Source organism: Coregonus lavaretus, assembly GCF_964263955.1.
Source record: "Coregonus lavaretus genome assembly, chromosome: 30".
NCBI lineage: Eukaryota > Metazoa > Chordata > Actinopteri > Salmoniformes > Salmonidae > Coregonus > Coregonus lavaretus.
The window spans coordinates 6,036,758-6,060,380 of NC_140017.1; the positions used below are offsets into that span (position 1 = coordinate 6,036,758).

The following is a 23,623-nucleotide window of genomic DNA, read 5'->3' on the forward strand; positions in this document are numbered from 1 at the left end:
GTAGTAACAGTCCCCTGGCAACGGACCAGAGTGCCAATTATTGCCAAAGTCCCCCAGGTTCTCCCATCTCACTCTGTGTATTAGTAGCATCAGCAGCGCCGGGAAAGTTTAGAAGCTTCTCACGTCAGGGGAAAACGCCATCGCTGACACAGTAAGTCATTGGGATGTGTTGAATTATTATTTTACCATGAAAGATTCGATTCCAAGATAGAGCATTAGAGTACATTTGTGATTTCATTTTATTAATGTGTATTGTCCTTACAATGCTGTTTTTCATATTTGTGTTGTCATGAGAATATTTCATATGTGTTAATGGAGGTAGATGGAAAGGTTTCAGAAATTATGAGATGATAGCAATTGATTGGTCCTGTTTGATCAGTGATTTTAGAGTGCAGTTGAAAATAATAATGCAAAATTGCTTTAGAAGTGAAAAAATGTTGATGGTGCTTTAATTGTTTTCTGGATTATAGATTAATTGAGATAGTAAAATCAATAAATGTAGTGATTAATCATTTTCAAGTCTCCGTTCCAATGTAGTTGTCTATTGCAGTATTTCAATAGTGGCTCCTGTGCTGCAGTCATAGCATCTCCCTGTGTTTCCCAGGGCTCTGATCCTAGCCATATAGGCTCCTCTGCAGGAGGACGGGGGCTCCAAACCTTCCTCCTGCTGGATTAGTGAGAGCGAGAGAGAGAGAGAAACATAGAGGAATCAGCATGGGGTCCAGCTCCTCTTCCTATGCCCCAAAAAACATCTATCTGGACGTGGATGGCAAGGTTCAGAAGGTGGGTCGTCCTTGATGAAGTTTATATTTTCTCTCTTTTCCCCATTCCTTTTTCTGAATTCCCCCCACCCGATTTCTAACTGATACTATTCTCTCCGGATAAGGTGGGTCCACCTCTTTATGAAACTTCATATATATTGTATCTCTTTTTATCTATTCTTTTATTCTTCAAAAACATTTTAGAATCCATTATCAGCTGGATCAGCTGAGTTAACAGATTGCACCATTAGCTATTTTTATAGTCAGCATTAAATAGTGAACACCAAAAATGAATCTCTTATTACCTATCCATGAGTTCCATCCATTTTCATTAGCACATATATCCTGGTTGACCAGAAAATGAGATCCACAGACACAGTATCCATGCTTTTCTCTTCTGTGTGAGAGGAGATGTCCTCTGAGCTAGTCAGTGGGAGTGATAGGGTCACTCCGTGGGGACTCCTGTATCAGAGTTAGACTCTTATCATAGACAGCATCCAAATGACCTTGTGTGATTACATCTCTTCGATCATTGAGGTCCTTGGCTGCAATGATGGAGTCAACCAATAGACAGACAGTTGACTGGATGGTGAAATGGTGTCTATTTTTTCTAGTAATGGTAGGCTACAGGTAGGCTACAGTACAGTCATGGTCAAAAGTTTTGAGAATGACACAAATACTAATTTTCACAAAGTCTGCTGCCTCAGTTTTGATGATGGCAATTTGCATATACTCCAGATTGTCACGAAGAGTGATCAGATGAATTGCAATTAATTGCAAAGTCCCTCTTTGCCATGAAAATGAACTTAATCCCCTAAAAACATTTCCACTGCATTTCAGCCCTGCCACAAAAGGACCAGCTGCCATCATGTCAGTGATTCTCTCGTTAACACAGGTGAGAGTGTTGACAAGGACAAGGCTGGAGATCACTCTGTCATGCTGATTGAGTTAGAATAACAGACTGGAAGCTTTAAAAGGAGGGTGGTGCTTGAAATCATTGTTCTTCCTCTGTTAACCATGGTTACCTGCAAGGAAACATGTGCCGTCATCATTGCTTTGCACAATAAGGGCTTCACAGGAAAGGATATTGCTGCTAGTAAGATTGCACCTAAATCAACCATTTATCGGATCATCAAGAACTTCAAGGAGAGAGGTTCAATTGTTGTGAAGAAGGCGTCAGGGCGCCCAAAAAAGTCCAGCAAGCGCCAGGACCGTCTCCTAAAGTAGATTCAGCTGCGGGATCAGGGCACCACCAGTGCAGAGCTTGCTCAGGAATGGCAGCAGGCAGGTGTGAGTGCATCTGCACGCACAGTGAGGCGAATACTTTTGGAAGATGGCCTGGTGTCAAGAAGGGCAGCAAAGAAGCCACTTCTCTCTAGGAAAAATATCAGGGACAGACTGATATTCTGCAAAAGGTACAGGGATTGGACTGCTGAGGACTGGGGTAAAGTCATTTTCTCTGATGAATCCCCTTTCCGATTGTTTGGGGCATCCGGAAAACACCTTGTCCGGAGAAGACAAGGTGAGCGCTACCATCAGTCCTGTGTCATGTCAACAGTAAAGCATCCTGAGACCATTCATGTGTGGGGTTGCTTCTCAGCCAAGGGAGTGGGCTCACTCACAATTTTGCCTAAGAACACAGCCATGAATAAAGAATGGTACCAACACATCCTCCGAGAGCAACTTCTCCCAACCATCCAAGAACAGTTTGGTGACGAGCAATGCCTTTTCCAGCATGATGGAGCACCTTGCCATAAGGCAAAAGTGATAACTAAGTGGCTCTGGGAACAAAACATCGACATTTTGGGTCCATGGCCAGGACCTTAATCCCATTGAGAACTTGTAGTCGATCCTCAAGAGGCGGGTGGACAAACAAAAACCCACAAATTCTGACAAACTCCAAGCATTGATTATGCAAGAATGGGCTGCCATCAGTCATGATGTGGCCCAGAAGTTAATTGACAGCATGCCAGGGTGGATTGCAGAGGTCTTGAAAAAGAAGGGTCAACACTGCAAATATTGGCTCTTTGCATAAATGTAATGTAATTGTCAATAAAAGCCTTTGACACTTATGGAATGCTTGTAATTATACTTCAGTATACCATAGTAACATCTGACAAAAATATCTCATAACACTGAAGCAGCGAACTTTATGAAGACCAATAATTGTGTCATTCTCAAAACTTTTGACCACGACTGTATGGTCTGACTACTGTAAGAATCAGGTGACCAAATCAAAAGCTCAGCAAAGTCATATACTCTCTGTAGGTGGCTAATGTTATTGACACAATGTGGGTTCATTACGGCTCCACAGTTTGTGTTGGTTACCACACACCTAATCTCGTTTACCAGTCATTCTGTGCCCCTTGTTGCCTATGTGCTCTATTTTATTTATATATTTGTGGTGAATAAGTTGTGAATACTCCTCAAAACATGAGTCAGGTAAGAGGCCTCTGAAATAGCTGTGTTTTCAAGTTGTGGTAAAAATAAACGAAGAGGTGTTTGTGGCATACTTTAAACGAGCACCTGTTGCTAACATGTTCTATGCCTCCATTGTTTTCTACTCCCCCTGAGTCTGAGGAAAAGTAGAGATGGTCCTGTGTGGCTCAGTTGGTGAAAGCGCGTTGCTTCCAAGGTTAAATTCCCACAAGGATCACATACAGAAATTGTATGCACTCACTGTACTGTAAGGAAAACAAGAATTGTGTGGTGGACTAATTCATTATCAAAGGGGAAAGAAACAGAACTTTATATTCGTGAGGGTAGAAACATCACTAGCCTACCCAGTATGTTCTTGTTATCGCAGCTCCCGGGCCATTGCACTGTAAGCATGTAATGCAGATAAATAACAATATAGGCTACTGTGTCTCATATTTGCTCTCATCGTATAAGCTTCAACATTGTGATGTGAGGGTCACCATCTACTCCGAAGATTGGGTGATCTCGCTCTCTGAGGCCGACATGAGTAAAGTCTTTAATCAGGTCAACACCCACAAGGCCGCGGGGCCCGATGGTATTCCAGGGCGCATTCTCAGAGCATGCGCAGAACAGATGGCAGGCAAATTCACGGTAATTTTCAACCTCTTCTTGTCCTGGTCTGTAATCCCAAAATGTTTTAAGATGACAACCATCATTCCTGTTTCCAAGAACTCTTAAGGTTTCATGCCACAATGACTACTGCCCTGTAGCGCTCACATTTGTCATCATGAAGTGCTTTGAGAGGCTGGATGTGCCGTGTGATTTGGAGTCAGGCGCAGGAGGGTAAATCACAGAATAAAGGTTTATTCCGTATATATGTCTCCACCGAGCTGAAATAACCACCACAATAAACAATCACACACAAAGACAAGATGGCAGAGGGAACACTTATACAGGTACTGATGAGGGGAATTGAAACCAGGTGTGTGTAATAAACAAGACAAAACAAATGGAATGATGAGATGAGGAGAGGCAGTGGCTAGAAGGCCGGTGACGATGAACGCCGAAGCCTGCCCGAACAAGGAGAGGAGGCAGCTTCGGAGGAAGTCGTGACAGTACCCCCCTTGACGCGCAGCTCCAGCAGCGCGCCGACACCAGCCTCGGGGACGGCCAGGAGGACGCGGAGCAGGGCGAGCCGGATGGCGACGGTGGAAATCCCGCAACAGGGAGGGATCGAGGGTATCCCTCACCGGGACCCAACACCGCTCCTCCGGACCGTACCCCTCCCACTCCATGAGGTACTGAAGGCCCCCCACCTGATGCCTCGAATCCAGGATGGAACGGACTGAGTACGCCAGGGCCCCCTCGATGTCCAGAGGGGGCGGAGGGGGCAGAGGGACCACCCACACCTCAGACTCCTGGAGCGGACCAGCCACCACCGGCCTGAGGAGAGACACATGAAACGAGGAGTTAATACGGTAATCGGGAGTGAGTAGTAACCTATATGTAACCTCGTTGATTCTCCTCAGGACTCAGGACAAACTGCGGGCTCAGTTTCCGGCAGGGCAGACGGAAGGGCAGATTCCGGGTCGAGAGCCAGCCCCGATCACCTGGTACAAAAACCGGGGCCTCACTGCGGTCAGCATTGGCCTTCTGGCGACGCACGGCGCACTGGAGATGAACTTGAGCAGCCTTCCACTTCTCCTCTGCGCGCCGAAACCAGTCATCCACCGCAGGAGCTTCGGTCTGGCTCAGATGCCATTGTGCCAGAACCGGCTGATAATCTAAGACACATTGAAAGGGAGTTAGGTTAGTGGAGGAGTGGCAAAGAGAGTTCTGGGCATATTCGGCCCATGGCAAGAACACCGACCACTCCCCCGGCCAGTCCTGGCAGTAGGACGGCAGGAACCTATCCACCTCTTGATTCACCCGCTCCACCTGCCCATTAGACTCGGGTGAAACCCAGATGTCAGGCTGACCGAGACCACCAGATGTTCCATGAACGACTTCCAGACCCTGGATGTGATCTGGGGACCCAGGTCAGACACTATGTCCTCTGGCACCCTGTAGTGCCGGAAGATGTGAGTAAACAGGGCCTCCGCCGTCTGCAGGGCCGTGGGGAGACTGGGCAGAGGAAGGAGGCGGCAGGCTTTTGAAAAGCTGTCCACAACGACCAGGATGGTGGTGTTACCCTGAGAGAGGGGAAGATCAGTTAGAAAGTCAATACACAGGTGGGACCATGGCCGTTGTGGAAATGGTAAGGGCTGTAACTGACCCGCTGGGAGGTGCCTAGGTGCCTTACTCTGGGCGCACACTGAGCAGGAGGAGACATACACCCTCACGTCCTTAGCCACCAGTACTGTCCGGTTAGGCAGCGCAATGTACGACCAATACCTGGGTGACCAGAGGAGGGAAACGTGTGGGCCCAATAGATCAGACGGTCACGGACAAGAGACGGCACGTACTGCATCCCAGCTGGACACTGAGATGGAGATGGCTCTGTGCGTACCGCCCGCTCTATGTCCGCGTCCATCGCCCATACTACCGGCGCCACAATGCAGGAGGCCGGGAGTATGGGGGTGTTGTCTATGGGCCTCTCCTCTGTGTCGTACAGTCGTGACAGCGCGTCTGCCTTCACGTTCTTCGTACCCGGGATGTATGACAGAGTAAACTCAAACCGGGTGAAGAATAGGGCCCACCTGGCCTGGCGAGGGTTCAGCCTCATCGCTGCCCGGATGTACTCCAGGTTACGATGGTCCGTCCAGATGAGGAAAGTGTGTTTCGCCCCCTCGAGCCAGTGCCTCCACACTGTCAGGGCTCTGACTACAGCCAACAGCTCCCAATCACCAACGTCGAAGTTCTGCTCCGCCGGGCTGAGCTTCTTGGAGAAGAAGGCACAGGGGCGGAGCTTGGGTGGCGTGCCCAAGCGTTGAGACAGGACAGCACCTACCCCTACCTTGGACGCATCCACCTACACTATGAACGGTAGTGATGGATCGGGATGGGCCAGTACCGGGGCTGAGGTGAACAGAACCCTCAGGTTACTGAAGGGCCTGTCAGCCTCAGCAGACCAGCGGAGCCGGGATGGCCAACCCTTCAACAGAGATGTGATGGGAGCTGCGACCTTGCCAAAGCCCCGGATAAACCTCCGATAATAGTTGGCAAACCCAATAAAGCACTGCACCTCCTTTACCGTGGTTGGAGTCGGCCAATTACGCACAGCTGAAATGCGATCTCCCTCCATCTCCATACCTGAGGTGATATTGCGGTATCCGAGGAGGGAGACGGACTGCTGGAAAAACAGACACTTCTCTGCCTTGGCATGAAGGTAATTTTCCAACAGTCGGCCCAGCACTTTGCGAACTAGGGACACATGCTCGGCACGCATAGCGGAATACACCAGAATGTCATCGATGTAGACCACTACACCATGACCATGCATGTCCCGAAACACCTCGTTCACAAAGGACTGGAAAATGGATGGAGCATACATCAAACCATACGGCATTACCAGGTATTCATAATGCCCCGTGGTTGTGCTGAATGCTGTCTTCCATTCGTCCCCCTCTCGGACACGCACCAAGTTATACGCACTCCGGAGATCTAATTTTGTGAAAAAGACGCCCCATGCATTGACTCGATCACAGATGGGATGAGGGGCAGAGGATAACTATAACGTATTGTCCCCTTGTTCAATGCTCGGTAATCAATGCATGGGTGCAGACCTCTGCCTTTCTTCTTCACAAAAAATAAGGGACATATGAACCCCTGGCGCAGGGACTCGGAGACATACAGTTGAAGTCGGAAGTTTACATACACTTAGGTTGGAGTCATTAAAACTTGTTTTTCAACCACTCCACACATTTCTTGTTAACAATCTATAGTTTTGGCAAGTCGGTTAGGACATCTACTTTGGACATGACACAAGTAATTTTTCCAACAATTGTTTACAGACAGATTATTTCACTTAGAATTCATTGCATCAACATTCCAGTGGGTCAGAAGTTTACATACACTAAGTTGACTGTGCCTTTAAACAGCTTGGAAAATTCCAGAAAATGATGTCATGGCTTTTGAAGGTTCTGATAGGCTAATTGACATCATTTGAGTCAATTGGAGGTGTACCTGTGGATGTATTTCAAGGCCTACCTTCAAACTCAGTGCCTCTTTGTTTGACATCATGGGAAAATCAAAAGAAATCAGCCAAGACTTCAGAAAAAAAATGGTAGACCACCAAAAGTCTGGTTCATCCTTGGGAGCAATTTCCAAACGCCTGAAGGTACCACATTCATCTGTACAAACAATAGTATGGAAGTATAAACACCATGGGACCACGCAGCCGTCATACCGCTCAGGAAGGAGACGCGTTCTGTCTCCTAGAGATGAACGTACTTTGGTGCGAAAAGTGCAAATGAATCCCACAACAACAGCAAAGGACCTTGTGAAGATGCTGGAGGAAACAGGTACAAAAGTATCTATATCCACAGTAAAACGAGTCCTATATCGACATAACCTGAAAGGCCGCTCAGCAAGGAAGAAGCCACTGCTCCAAAACCGCCATAAAAAAGCCAGACTACGGTTTGCAACTGCACATGGGGACAAAGATCTTACTTTTTGGAGAAATGTCCTCTGGTCTGATGAAACAAAAATAGAACTGTTTGGCCATAATGACCATCGTTATGTTTGGAGGAAAAAGGGGCTGGCTTGCAAGCCGAAGAACACCATCCCAACCGTGAAGCACGGGGGTGGCAGCATCATGCTGTGGGGGTGCTTTGCTGCAGGAGGGACTGCTGCACTTCACAAAATAGATGGCATCATGAGGAAGGAAAATTATGTGGATATATTGAAGCAACATCTCAAGACATCAGTCAGGAAGTTAAAGATTGGTAGCAATCTTCCAAATTGACAATGACCCCAAGCATACTTCCAAAGTTGTGGCAAAATGGCTTAAGGACAACAAAGTCAAGGTATTGGAGTGGCCAACACAAAGCCCTGACCTCAATCCTATAGAACATTTGTGGGCAGAACTGAAAAAGCGTGTGCGAGCAAGGAGGCCTACAAACCTGACTCAGTTACACCAGCTCTGTCAGGAGGAATGGGCCAAAATTCACCCAACCTATTGTGGGAAGCTTGTGGAAGGCTACCCGAAACGTTTGACCCAAGTTAAACAATTTAAAGGCAATGCTACCCAATGCTAATTGAGTGTATGTAAACTTCTGACCCACTGAGAATGTGATGAAATAAATAAAAGCTGAAATAAATAATTCTCTCTACTATTATTCTGACATTTCAAATTTTTTAAATAAATGGTGATCCTAACTGACCTAAGACAGGGAGTTTTTACTAGGATTAAATATCAGGAATTGTGAAAAATGTATTTGGCTAAGGTGTACGTAAACTTCCGACTTCAACTGTATGTCTCCATCGCCTCCGTTTCAGCCTGCGACAGGGGATATACATGACTCCTGGGAGGCACAGTGTCTACTTGTAGGTTTATCGCGCAATCATTCCCGCCCCGATGAGGTGGTAATTTGGTCGCCTGCGTTTTGGTAAACGCGTGCGCTAAATCGGGGTATTCGGGGGGGATGCGCACGGTGGAGGAAGTGTCTGGACTTTCCACCGTGGTTGCACCAACAGAAACAGCTAGGCACCTACCCTGATACTCTCGTGACCACCCCGTGAGAACCCTCTTCGATCATGAAAAGGTGGGGTTGTGTAGTGCTAACCAGGGAAGACCCAACACAACAGGGATATGTGACGTGCTCTCTATTGGTCCTTTGGGTAACCATTGTGACTGGTGCTGTAACTTCCCTAACGAACCCTGACCCTATTGATCGACTGTCAAGTGCTTTGATGGGCAGTGGAGTGGATAGGGGAACCAATTGAATACCTAGACTTAGAGCTAATGACCTGTCCATAAAGTTCTCAGCTGTGCCTGAATCGACCAGCGCCTTACACTGGGAAACTACGGGGTAGTCAGGGAAGGTGACGTGTATGGTGCAGTGTGCAGCAGAGGGCTCTGACCGAGTGTGGGTTTGCGCTACCTGGGGTGATGCGAGAGTGCCCTGCCTGCCGCCTCCAGACCCGGAAGAACCCTGACGACACTGTGCAGTATAATGTCCTCTTCTGCCACAAGAGTGACACTGAAGCTGTCTTCCTCCGTTCTCCCGGATCACTGCCCCACCCAGTTCCATCGGAATGGACTCCGAGTTGGGGGGGGGGGGGGGGGTGAAACAGGCAGGCCACTCCCAGGACGTCCTCTAGCAGCCAGCAGGTTGTCCAACCGGATGGCCATGTCCACCAGCTGGTCGAAGGTTAACATGGCATCCCGGCAGGCTAGCTCCCTTCGGACGTCCTCTCGCAGGCTGCACCGGAATCCGTCAATCAGGGCCCGTTCGTTCCACCCGGACCCAGTTGCTAGTGTCCGAAACTCCAGGGAGAAGTCCTGCGTGGTCCTCGTCCCCTGCCTCTGTTGGACCAGACGCTCGCCCGCCTCTCTTTCTTTCCTTCGGGCGGGTGGTCGAAGCGTAGTTGTCCAACGCGGTTCCTCCTTCTCTCCAGACTGCGTTGGCCCACTCCAGGGCTTTCCCCGAGAGGCAGGAGACGAGGGCGGACACCGATGGAGCCGGGCTGATGTTCACGAAGTAGAGGTCCAGCTGCAGGAGGAATCCCAGCTGGAGTGTGGGTGGCCAGATCCGGTCGCTCAGCTGGTCCCGTCGGGTCGGGTCCTCTCCTCTCCAGGCGTTATACGACCTGGAGAACCTAATCTATCGCTTCTCCCAAACTGGCTAGCATCCTGGAATGCTGGTGGACCCGTGCCACGGCTCCAGGCATGGGCTCTTCTCCTGCTGACTCCATGGCGGGTGTGTGATTCTGTGCCGTGTGATTTGGACGGAGTCAGACGCAGGAGGGTAAATCACAGAATAAAGGTTTATTCCGTATATATGTCAATACAAAGAACATGGAGCTCCACCGAGCTCATATAACCTCCACAATAAACAATCACACACAAAGACAAGGGGGCAGAGGGAACACTTATACAGGTACTGATGAGGGGAATTGAAACCAGGTGTGTGTAATAAACAAGACAAAACAAATGGAATGATGAGATGAGGAGCGGCAGTGGCTAGAAGGCCGGTGACGATGAACGCCGAAGCCTGCCCGAACAAGGAGAGGAGGCAGTTTCGGAGGAAGTCGTGACACTGGATATGTCACACATCAACTCCATCATCCCAGACACCCTAGACCAACTCAAATTTGCATATCGCCCCAACAGATCCATAGACGACACAATCTCAAATCACTAAGAACTTAAAATGGCCCCTCAAATCCTCAAAAAGGTCTACAGCTGTAACATTGAGAGCATCTTGACTGGCTGCATCACTGCTTGGTATGGCAATAGTACCGCCCTCGATCGCATGGCGCTAGGGTGGTGCGGACAGCCCAGTACATAATTGGGACCGAGTTCCCTGCCATCCAGGAGTAAAAGGAAGGCCCGGAAAATCGTTAAAGACTCCAACCACCCAAGCCATATAGACTATTCTCTAGTGCTGACCAATGTTCTACATAGTTTAGTGCAGGAAACGTGATAATTAACTACAATGACCATCACCCATTGCGGGGCTAAACTTCTCCAGTCTGTGTTTATTTTATGCATGCTATGTAGGATACAGAAGAATGCGAGATCAAGAAGGGGTACATAGAGAGCAGTTTCTTCAAGAGGTATCTCTACCTGAAAATACATGATAAGTGATTGATAGTTGGTATTCAGCAGTAATAAAAGCATGCTTTATTTACTTGAAGAACTACTAAAATATTGATTTTGTCAGACAGCATAGGCAGCAGCTCTATAGAGATGAGATGATGACTTGGAATGAAATAATAAAGTCATCAAATAAAACAAATGTAATATACACAACAACTGAAATACTTGATTAAAGTAAAGTAATGTGAATAAATGATTGTTAATAAGTGATGAACAGTAATGGGCAGTCACTACCATCATGTGACTTTTATCCATTGTTTTATTCTGTGTTGTTACAGTATTCAACCCACATAATGCATAGTGCATTTAATGTTTAAAAATCGAAAATGAAGATCATTTTTTTATAATCTAACCGAAACCAAAACAACCTCAAAAAGCACTAATCGGTCAGCACTACTGTTCTCTTGCTTCCGCACGGTTTGACCCCAACAACAGCTTCTATCCCCATGCCATAAGACTGCTAAATAGCTAACTAAATAGCTAACAAAATGGCTACACGGACTATCTGAGTTGACCCTTGTATTTTATTCGTATGTCTCTATGCACACTCACAGGGCCCTACACACTTACCACACTGACACTCCAACACACATACAAACACTTACTCCATCATTTGCTCATACACACATAATATGCACATACATTTATACTGACTCTACACACACGCACACCCACTCACATACAATCATCAAATACGCTGCTGCTACTCTGTTTATCATACAGTATATCATGATGCCTAGTCACCTTACCCCTATAGATATCTACCTCTATCAATCCAGTATCCCTGCACATTGTAAATATGGTACTGGAACTGACTCTGTATATAGTATGCTTACTTACTTTATTGTGTTCTTCTTATTTCTTATTTTTTATCTCGTGTGTTTTTGTTCTACCTTGTTATTTTTTGCATTACATTGTTATTGATTACTGCATTGTTGGGGTTGGAGCTTGCATGAAAGGCATTTCACTATACTTGTGCATGTGACATTAAAACTGATCTTATAGAATGTTGCATATTATACAACGGGTGGGTTTAATCATGGATGCTGATTGGTTAAAACCCCTTTCCAGCCAGTGTCTATTGCAATGTTGCATCTGGTAGCTCTTCAAATAGCAACTCTTCTCTAATGGATATGGCCTCCAATTTCTTTGGCTCATTAAATCTTGAATGCATTCAGGGATAAAAATGGTCAATTCCCTCTGCATATTTAATCCAATTAGCACAAGTGAATCTACCAGATTTTGTTACCTTTGAACACCTACTAGCCTATGTCTTCAAGTCTGCTTTGATTTAGGATACATAGGGCCAGGCACTTAGGAAGCACAGTATACTTGTGACGACACAAACCCCTGTTGTTATGGTGGCATAGAGTGGTTCAAGTGGAGACCTGAAAGTGACACATGTCCGTTCAAGGGCTCGAGAGTTTGAGGGATTGTCTACTACACCTGCTTGTGTAAAAGGTCTTCAAGTTGTTGGAGGCTAGCCAACATCGCAAGCGTAGATACACTTTACTTGACAATTAATCTCAGACAGACACAATATTAAATTATTTGATGTGTGCCATCAGTATACCACAAATAGGAACTGACATTGTATAATCTGTTTTGGCATTTCTGTGTATGTTGTTGTGATTTACAGAGAATGATACAAACTCTCACACTGGGTTGATGATGCAAGTATTTGTTGCTAGTATGCTGTTAGAGTGACGTATTATCTACGAGATTGGGTTGGTCCCTGACAAGGGTAGGCTACACTGTGTTTAGTTCGCACACATTTTCAAATGCAGCCTTTGTGATTTAGTCCTCAACATTTTAACTCATAACATACAGGGCTCACTTGAAAAAGAGATGTGGATCTTAATGTGACTTCCCTGTTTAAATAAAGGATAAATAACATTTAAAAAATAGAATTGTTTTCTTCCCGCTCTCTTTCCACTTTGGACACTGTAGCCTTTTCTTTTTACAACAGACTCAGGTCTCACAGAGAGCTGATTGTTTTCAGGTGGCTTGAGATGCATAGGGAGACATATATGGCGCTCACCTTTCCTCTGCCTTTTTTTCAGGTGGTTTTCAGTCGGCACTGCAGCCCATGTGACATCAAGGAGCTTCTTTGTTCCTCGTCCAACATCCCCAGGTCAGTGACATTTCAGCTGCAGCCGTCTCCTTCTCTCGTCTCTCTCACCACTCTCTCACAGTCACACGTCAGTTTACAGTATGCATTACACACAACACATTTGTTTCAGGTTCACTACGAACTTTTCGTCTCCCTATCATGACAGAGCTTCATGAATGATAAGCAAACTTAAAGTAAACACCAAACGACAAGCTTAGCATGTGTTTTAGAGCACGTTAACAAGAAACGTAGGTTGCATTCTTAATGAAACCCTATATAGTGCACTACTTTTGTGCCCTGGTCAAAAGTAGTGCAGTTTGGGAATAGGGTGCTATTTGGAACGCATGCTTATTATTTATTATTGTTGCTCCCCCTCCATAGGAATACTGCCATCATGATGGTGGATCCTGAAGGGGCCATGGTGTCCATAGACCCAACTATGCCTACCAACTCTCCCAAGTAACATGTCACCTTTACCCTAATCACTGAATCTCAATGATACAGTTTTTGCTCTATTGATCTCAGTCATAGAAAAGCATTCCTGACCATTGAATGCATAGCCTTTGTACTATGTGTAAAAAATATTTTTCAAATGTGATGTAAACAATGACTTGATGAATGATGTTGGAATGTCACTGACATGTTTTACAGCTCCTTGTACAAAGTCATTTCTTTGTCCACCGGTCAGCTAGGAGGTGAAGTACCAACGTGACATTTCAAATTCAGCAACACTTTTTAACCTTTGACCTTTTAGTCCTTAATTCATTCTTACTCACATAACTCACATAAAGCTATCACAACAAAACTTAAAAACAATGTAAAAACAATGTTAAAACAGATCTGGGTACTAAACATTTCTTCATGTTTACAGGTAGCTTTTTGATCACTAGGGTGATTTATTTATTTATTGTTTGCGCCCACAGATAGAGAAGACATGTTTCAAAACGTGTTATCTCAGGTGGCAGAGCAGTTCAGCAGGTAATTGGTGTGTTTATGTTCCACTGCAGACTTTTCCCTTTCCGCAGCAATACCTCCATGACACCAGGGCCTTTCAAACAAACCCCTTTCACATATTTTCGCAGGGCTTTCCGAATCAACGAGCTGAAAACTGAGGTGACCAACAGACTTGCCATGTTGGAGAAAAGAGTAGAGTGTATGTGCAGGGTTTTTTTTTTGACTATCGATGTGTGTTTCTCTCTTTGTGTGTGTGTGTCTGTGTGTGCGTGCGTGTTTGTGCGCGTGTGTGTTGCTTCACTGTTACTGAATTCACCACTTTATGTACTAACAGTCATGTTGTTGTTACAGTGGAGGGACTGAAGGTTGTGGAGATTGAGAAGTGCAAAAATGACCTAAAGAAACTACGAGATGAGATGACATCCAGAGGAGGAGGGAGGTACGATGACCTTTGACATAAATGACACTCACCAAGCTATGCTTCAGATTGTTTAGGATATTATATAGAAAGACGTTTATGATGGTTTTAAAATGTTGTGATTTAGAGAAATCATACAGCTCGTAGATTGATGATACAAATATGATGTATTTGCTCCCATCTCTTCAGAGTTGGGAACTGTCCCTGCAAATACAACTTCTCAGATGACGGGAAGAAGCTTAATCCCAGACGCGACGTCCCAAGTTATCCAAAGGTACGGAATTAGGGGATTCTAGTAATATACAGCAAGCTATACATTTTTTTATCTTACCTAAAGATATTCATCACTTTGACATCATTAATCCTAGGACTGACGCTGTGACTTCTCTCTCATTTCTACAGTACACCTTATCCCAGGAGACTATTGAAGCACTGAAGAAGCCAACATTCGATGTCTGGCATTGGGAACACAATGAGGTTAGTTCTCTTGAGATTCATCTATCATCTAATATCTATCATATTTCCATCCTGGCCTATATAATCACATTTTTGTAGTAAAACATTTTGAAGTATTTTCTCAAATTGTGAACTTAAAGGAATACTACACTCAAAAACGATCATTTGTTTTGTTCATTAGTCCAATCCCAATTATTTTTGCATGTCAGCAATCAAGTTTTCAAGATAGAGCACTTGTTGTGCCTTATGATGATGCGTGTAGTATTATTTGAACTGTGTCTTTGATCGGTGGTTTAGATGCTCAGCTGCTTGGAATATATGTACCACGACCTGGGACTGGTGAAGGAATTCAACATGAACCCCATCACTCTCAAACGCTGGCTGGTAAAAGTAGAACTGTAGAAAAGCAATTACCTCAATGTGCAAGTGATATGGAACAACGACTTCAAAGAATTGATGACTATTTGGATAGTTTGATTGACAGCTTTCTTTCTCACAGCTGGGCATTCAGGAGAACTATCGCAGCAACCCGTTCCACAACTTCCGCCACTGCTTCTGTGTCAGTCAGATGATGTATGGCATGATTAACCTGTGTAACCTGCCGGTAAGAAACGACTGTAATAATATAATATAATACATGCCATTTACCAGACACACATGGTCTATAACTAGGGTCCAGATTTTTTTCCTTGTCAGGTCAGGTGGTCAGGAAAACCTCCTGGCACCTTGTATTAGAGATTTATAGTAGACTAACGTGCTGTGTGTGTACCTCAGGAGAAGATGACTCTGACGGACATGGGCATTCTCATGACAGCTGCAGTGTGCCACGACCTGGACCACCCCGGCTACAACAACACGTAAGCGCCCAAAGGTTCCTACTCTGCGCCTCAGTTCCCACTGCTCTATAGCCTTGACTAGATCTCTGAATAGATGTTGATGATAGACACAATATTGATGTGTTCATTCACAAATATATATATTTCGAACTTCTTCAATTATGTTATTACATTGTGGAAATGGTCCAATCTCTGCTTCCAGGTTTGATGTAAGGTCAGAAGTTCCTTCCTAACCATGTGACATGACCAGGGTAAAACTCTGGGCCCTAGTGATTATAGGCTTCCCTGGTCAGGTCATGTTGTCAAAGGAAAACTCCTGGTGTTCGGCATGTCAGAGGTTTATTTTGCTCGTCAGGTACCAGATCAACGCACGCACAGAGATGGCCGTGCGTTACAACGATATATCTCCCCTGGAGAACCATCACTGCGCCGTGGCCTTCCAGATCCTCTCCCTGCCCGAGTGCAACATATTCGCCAACGTCGAATTGGAGGCCTACAAGCAGATCAGACAGGTAGGTGGTGTCCCAGGCTAATGCACAGTGATTCTTTCTGCGTCCCAAATGGAACCCTATTACCTACATAGTGCACCACTATTGACAGAAGTAGTGCACTATATAGGGAATAGAGTGCCATTTGGGATGTAACCTTTGTCTTTTTGCATTTCCTTCTCTCCAACTAACCACGAGATGTTTTGAGTTGGCCTAAGGCAGGATGATTCCATCGCCCTTTACAGGCCATCATTACCCTGATCTTGGCCACAGACATGGCCCGGCACGGAGAAATATTAGACTCCTTCAAGCATAAAGTGGACAGCTTTGACTTCACCAATGAGGAGCACGTCACATGCGTACGTATCGTACATCACATGACATCAACTATCTATGTATACTGTATATCAAGGGGTGCCAAATAGGCATACCTTTGTTCAGGTATAGCCTCAGCACTTCAGCAAACAACAGAAAGTAGGAGGGGTGGTCAATAACAAAGACTGGGATGGAAAAATAGGGCATACCCAAGAAAGAGTTTAAATAGTGGACTGGAGATACACTATATATAAAAAGGTATGTGGACACCCCTTAAAATGTGTGGATTCGGCTATTTCAGCCACACCCGTTGCTGACAGGTGTTACAGGAGGGGGTCACAGTTCCGGAGCGACCCACTAGGTGTCATCCTCCGACAACCTTAGGCACCTCCTCACTCACAGTCTGGACTAATCATCATCCTATTGGTGTCACCTGTGTTTACCTGTTCACCTGTGTATTTATGCCCTCACTTCCCTGTGTTCCCTTGCTCAGTTTTCTCTGCTAGTTTCTCTATGCTCAACAGTACTAATCAGTGTCTGATCGGAGAGGTATGTACAGGTACTCGAGAAGTGTTCTCCCTGTTTCTTTATTATTTCAGTCGTAGTTACTATTTCGTATTTTGGCTGTCAGCCTGTTTTTGGAGACTTATTTGCTCCACCTTTCTTTTATCGTGTTAAGTCGGTTGTTTTGAATCCTGGCTTCGGGACCACCAGTAAAGTTTCACCATCTCTGCATACTGCCTACTGTCTATCCTGCACCGCAACTGGGTCACACCTCACACCAACCCTTACAGACAGGTGTATAAAATCGAGCACACAGCCATGCAATCTCCATAGACAAACTTTGGCAGTAGAATGGCCTTACTGAAGAGCTCAGTGACTTTCAACGTGGCACCGTCATAGGATGCCACCTTTCCAACAAGTCAGTTCGTCAAATTTCTGCCCTGATAGAGCTGCCCCGGTCAACTGTAAGTGCTGTTACTGTGAAGTGGAAACGTCTAGGATCAACAATGGCTCGGCTGCGAAATGGAAGGCCACACAAGCTCACAGAACGAGAGCGGCGAGTTTGTCCTCGATTGCAACACTCACTACTGAGTTCCAAACTGCCTCTGGAAGCAACGTCAGCACAAAAACTGTTCTGGTTTCCATGTCTGAGGAATCGCACTAAGATCACAATGCCAAGTGTCGGCTGGAGGGGTGTAAAGCTCGCCGCCAATGGACTCTGGAGCAGTGGAAACGCGTTCTCTGGAGTGATGAATCACGCTTCACCATCAGACGGCTTCCAGTAGAACACTACCTGCCCGAATGCATAGTGCCAACTTTAAAGTTTGGGGGAGGAGGAATACTGGTCTGGGGCTGTTTTTCATGGTTCGGGCTAGGCCCCTTAGTTCCAGTGAAGGGAAATCTTAACGCTACAGCATACAATGACATTGTAGACGATTCTGTGCTTCCAACTTTGTGGCAACAGTTTGGGGAAGGCCCTTTCCTGTTTCAGCATGACAATGCCCCCGTCCACAAAGCGAGGTCCATACAGAAAAGGTTTGTCGAGATCGGTGTGGAAGAACTTAACTGGCCTGCACAGAGCCCTGACCTCAACCCCATCGAACACTTTTGGGATGAATTCGCCCAACATCAGTGCACAACCTCACTAATGCTCTTGTGGCTGAATTGAAACAAGTCCCTTGAGCAGCAATGTTCCAACATCTAGTGGAAAGCCTTTCCAGAAGAGTGGAGGCTTTTATAGCAGCAAAGGGGGGACTAACTCCATATTAATGGCCATGATTTTGGAATGAGATGTTCGACGAGCAGGTGTCCACATACTTTTGGTCATGTAGTGTATAATGTGATTGTAATGGAGTTAAGAACGTACTGTAAGCTCACTCCACAGCTATCTTTAAATGTCGCAGATGGAGCTATCGAATTAGATATTTTGATAGCTCAAACGATTGGTATGCTGTAAAGGAGGGCGGTCACGTGTGTCTGCAAGCAGAGGATCACTAGTTCAAGCCCGATATGGGGACAAGGACAGTGGAGGAGGCTAAACTGTTAGCAGCACACTGATGTCCGTTTCATGATGTCAGTCTGGTCCATCCTATGGAATAAATCCAGAGGGTTCTAAGAAAAAGTACCTGTGTTAATCTTAAATGCTCCAAAGCCTTTTACCACAAGTACAGTGCCGTGAAAAAGTATTTGCCCACTTTTCTTATTTTCTCTAGTTTTGCATATTTTTGATACTGATTGTTATCAGATCTTCAACCAAAACCTAATTTTAGATAAAGGGAACCTGAGTGAACAAATAACACAACAATGACTTACTTATTTCATTTATTTCATTAACAAAGTTATGCAAAAACCAATGCCCCTGTGTGAAAAAATAATTGCCCCTTTACACCCAATAACTGGTTGTACCACCTTTAGCTGCAATGACTCCAACCAAACGCTTCCTGTAGTTGTTGATCAGTCTCTCACGTCACTCTGGAGGAATTTTGGCCCAAACTTCCATGCAGAACTGCTGTAACTCAGCGACATCTGTGGGTTTTCAAGAATGGGACCCATGTCGTCCAAAAAGTTATAATTTTGAATAATCTGTCCATAAAACATTCTTCCAAGAGTCTTGATGATCATCCAGGTGCTTCCAGGTGCTTTTTTGAAAACTTTAGCCAACATTTTGGACGACATGGGTCCCATTATGCCTGGCGACAACCAAACACTGCATCCCACACTAAGAACCTCATACCAACGGTCAAGCATGGTGGTGGTAATGTTATGGTTTGAGAATGTCAGGCCATCTGTCTGTGAGCTGAAGCTGAAGCGCAGTTGGGTCATGCAGCAAGACAATGATCCAAAACACACAATCAAGTCTACTTGAAAATGGCTAAAATAAATAAAATGAGTATAAAATGTTTTAGATATTTGTAAACTCAGGTTTTGGTTGAAGATCTGATAACATTCAGAATAAAAAATTATGCAAAAATATAGAAAATCAGAAAGGGGACAAATACTTTTACAAGGAACTGTAGACCTTTCCTGAAAAGTCAAAATAGCTAGCCAATGCTAAAAACTATGGTTGTGTTGACATAATGCATGGTGAAAAGGTCTCTTTATTCTTTGTCCGTTTGTGTGCAGCTGAAGATGGTTTTGATCAAATGCTGTGACATCTCCAACGAGGTCCGGCCTACAGAGGTGGCCGAACCCTGGGTGGACTGTCTGCTGGAGGAGTATTTCATGCAGGTGACCTCAATCAAGTCTAATTATGTCTAATAATAATAATGTCTAATAATGTGTAATAATAAAGTCTAATAATAGTGAGTCTAGTAGCGTGTTGATTGGATTTATGGAGTGAAAACAGGCTCAGCTGTCACTCTTGAAGTTGCATGTGCTTTATTTAGAAGAGTAAAAATCATTGACATTTCGGCCATCTTGGCCTTCATCAGAATGAGTCTATTGATTAGAATGATGTCATGAAAGAGTGGAGTGACATGTTCAAACCCTCCTGTCTCTGGAATGGACAGAGTGACAGGGAGAAGACTGAAGGGCTGCCGGTGGCTCCGTTCATGGACAGAGACAAAGTGACCAAGCCCACTGCCCAGATCGGATTCATCAAGTTTGTCCTCATCCCAATGTTTGAGACAGTCATGAAGGTAGGCGTGTGTGTTTGAACTACAAAGCAATGTCACAATATTAGATTGACATAGTGTGTGCATGTGTGCCGCCTGTGAGTGTTTGCGTGTGCTTCCGTTTGTACACGTCTCTTATATTTCATGACCTTTTGAAAACAATGCCAGTGCATAATTGCATATTGACTAGAAAAGGCTGCTGTCCTGAATCCCTAGACCATCCTCCGCTGTGTGTGTTGCAGCTCTTCCCCCAGATTGAGGAGATCATGGTGCAGCCTCTGAGAGACTCTAGAGACCACTATGAGGAGCTGAAGCAGATCGATGACGCCATGACAGAGGTAGGACATCTGTTCACACTTAATAATTATACTGTCCTTCAGGGTTGGAGTCAATTCCATTTCAATTCCAGTCAACTCAGAAAGTAAACCAAATTCCAATTCCAATTTCCAATTTTCCTAATTGAAAAACATTGGAGAAAATTGGAATTTCTTATTACTCACGATCAACCAGGGTATTCGTATCGGGGGGAATTACACGTCTGTGTCCAACCACTTTCTAACATAAAGGTGTGTCTTTTGTTCAATGAGGCACAGAAGAAAAAAACTGAAAATATGTCATTAGGAGGGAAGAAGAAGTAAGCTTTGCTGCTGCTACGAGTGCAGTGGTACTGTGTAAGTAACTGACTCTGATTGGCCTGTAGTGTTAGCCCTGAGTGCCCTCTCTCTCTTCTGCCTCTCTCTAGTCTGCCAACAACAACACTGCTGCAAGCTAGTGAGCTAGCTATAGTAGGAGCACAATATTTTTCATCACTCTGAATTTGCTTTCGTGAAAATAACTGAACAAACAAAAAGAATCAGCTCAACTCTACTGCATTCAAAACTTTTGTTTTCACAAAACGAACAACAGACTCGGAGTATTTGGAACCACTAGCAAGATGAGGCTCTTCCATTGTAGATGAGGTTTATAGTTAAAATATTCAGTTCTATAGTATTCCCCTCCAATTTGCACCAATCAGTCCTGGCCCTTGGGAGGGAGGGCACTCACCTCAACACCAAAAACGAAGCTGGTCATTTACATAGACCTGCAGCCCAGTGGCAAAAGCAAAGTGGTGAAAACGTTGTGCTGTCTAAACGTCATCAATGTGGGTCGTGGGATTCTTCACAAACTCATTGATAACATTTTGACGACCGAATAGTATCTTCCCCGTCTATGATTTTACAGTTTTTCTCTCCCTTTGCTGTGTGCGGTATTGCAAGTTCATAGCGTGCAAGATTTTCCACAGCGAAGAGCATTGTGATGGATATATTACCGATGGAGCCAAATCACAATCAAGAATGCTTTGTTCTCTTTAAAGCACAGTGTGTGTGTGTGTGTGTGTGTGTGTGTGTGTGTGTGTGTGTGTGTGTGTGTGTGCATGTGCGTGTGTGTGCGTGCGTGCATGCGTGCCACTTAATCAGAATCCTCTCTCTTGAGAATCCAGTCTGATATACTGAAGTGCTTGTTTCATTTTAGGGCTCTGGCTCTCGTTTTATGATCCAAAAATTCAAAAAGGTCGTGGGTCGTCCTGATCTGCGTCTTTGAAGACAAGATGGAGGGTGAAAAGAGTTGTCTTCTACACACTGAACCAACCTCAGACTACATGAAACCTCCTGGTTGATCTCCACTGTTTTGTTATGGACATTACAGAAGGACAATGGCTCTGTTTCAATGTCCACACTAGCATACCATTTAGGATGAATTAATGTATCAGGGACATTGGAATTATAGCCCATGTGTGTTCTTGGTGTAGTTTGTATTTTTATTCATTTTTACTGTAATTTCTGAAAGCTAATTGGTTATTGTAGGTATCAACGGCTGTGTTCAAACAGGCAGCCTATTTCTGATCTTTTTGCCCAATTATTTGCAAAAGATATGATCTGATTGGTCTAAAGACCAGAAATTGGGCAAAATATCAGAATTGGTCTGTCTTTGTATGTGCAGCCTATCATAATTTCTGAGTGACAGTTGGTCATTGTAGGTATCAACATGCCATATTTTCTGCTTTCTGTTTTTAGTCACACTTGTTGATGTTGCCTTTTACGGTATAATGAATAACTAAGTTGTCTACTAGAACATTCTCTTTTCCCTTTTCAGTTCTCCTATTCAAATGCAAAACTGTTTCTGAAACAGTTTGAATAAATTCACTCTTGATTTAACCATGTCAAGTCCACAGCATATTTTAACATAATTCTTATTATGAGGGTTAAGCATTATTCCAACAAATTCAACAAATTATCCCCCAGTGTGTGCACTGAATGAATTTACATAAATTCATATTTTGAGGTTTGTGTAATAGCACATCCATTGTTGTGCAATATATTCAGTCATAGATACATGTTGTAAGTTATTACAAAAGTATTTAATTACAATCTAAAATGTTATTATTGTATTCTATGTATTTTTGCATAGTACATCCTACATAAACTGTGCAAAATACAGTACAGTTGTAAAATATATAACATCCTTTTATACTAAATTTGTCACCTAGTAATAAACTCCCCCAGTATTTTGAAAAGTCACAGGTTATTAAAAAGAGACCAACATGTACAGTAGTCTGATTTTCATTTTCATTGAAGGTTCATGAGTCATACCATTGACTCTTCTCTGATTGGTGCAGGGATGAATGAACCAATGGGAGGTCAAGCTCGGGAGTCTTTGAAAGCTTGTGTACTTTACTTGATATCTGTTTCCTATTGTGTATGCTTTATGCACAATATGGATGTCCCATGCTTACGCTTGGATTTCCTGCTCATTGTCATTTAGGAAAACAATTTTAAGAGTGTAGTAGCCTATAGCTTCAGGCTTTGAGGGGGTATGAGTTGAAACAGGACTTCTTTGCCAGTTTTGTTGTACCACCCCAAGCTACCACTTAACCCACATCTCTCTTTAGTGTCCCTCCACAAAAATAAGTGGGTGGTATTTAACAGGTACAGTAGATTTACTATTGCCTGTTTTATAACCTTTGTTTATTGCAACCTGTTTCACATTTCCAAGATTGATAATTGTCCATCTGTAAGACGATACTTACATATGATTACACTTTTTATGACCTACATGATTCTGATGACAATTGGATGATAAAGTATATGGCCCCGAAGAATCCAAAGAGATAGGATGACAATACTGACTTTAATGTTTGCTGCAGGTATGGTGCTAGATACTGATGACTTTTGGAAAATTCCAGAGAGACAAACAGGGATGTGGCGGCAGGTAGCTTAGTGGTTAAGAGTGTTGTGCCAGTAACCGAAAGGTAGCTGGTTTGAAACCCAGAGCCAACTAGGTGAAAAATATGTCGCTGTGCCCTTGAGCAAGGCACTTAACCCTAATTGCTCCTGTAAGTCGCTCTGGATAAGAGCGTCTGATAAATGACAAAAGAATAGGAACTTTCCTCTGTATGTTTTCTTTGCTAGTTGGCTTCACGTCTAAGACCTTTTCACCTCTTT

General features: G+C 44.4%; 1 protein-coding gene across 3 annotated transcripts; it reads left to right on the forward strand.

The window, feature by feature from the left end:
• Positions 1 to 714: 714 nt before the first annotated feature.
• On the forward strand, positions 715 to 21,722 carry LOC311105442 (high affinity cGMP-specific 3',5'-cyclic phosphodiesterase 9A-like; the record flags this gene model as incomplete). Of its 3 annotated transcripts, none has more annotated exons than XM_084147592.1 (18): positions 715 to 783; positions 13,008 to 13,078; positions 13,439 to 13,516; positions 13,709 to 13,752; positions 13,981 to 14,035; positions 14,140 to 14,210; positions 14,363 to 14,450; positions 14,619 to 14,703; positions 14,832 to 14,906; positions 15,183 to 15,269; positions 15,385 to 15,489; positions 15,660 to 15,742; positions 16,077 to 16,233; positions 16,455 to 16,568; positions 19,651 to 19,755; positions 20,037 to 20,165; positions 20,384 to 20,479; positions 21,654 to 21,722. In XM_084147592.1, 18 exons carry the CDS (start codon positions 715 to 717, stop codon positions 21,720 to 21,722), a joined length of 1,581 nt encoding a protein of 526 aa, XP_084003718.1. The 3 variants fall into 3 exon arrangements, with proteins under 3 accessions (XP_084003718.1, XP_084003719.1, XP_084003720.1); XM_084147593.1 differs by lacking the exon at positions 21,654 to 21,722 and adding an exon at positions 20,726 to 20,779; XM_084147594.1 differs by lacking the exon at positions 21,654 to 21,722 and adding an exon at positions 20,729 to 20,779.
• Between the last annotated feature and the right edge of the window lie 1,901 nt (positions 21,723 to 23,623).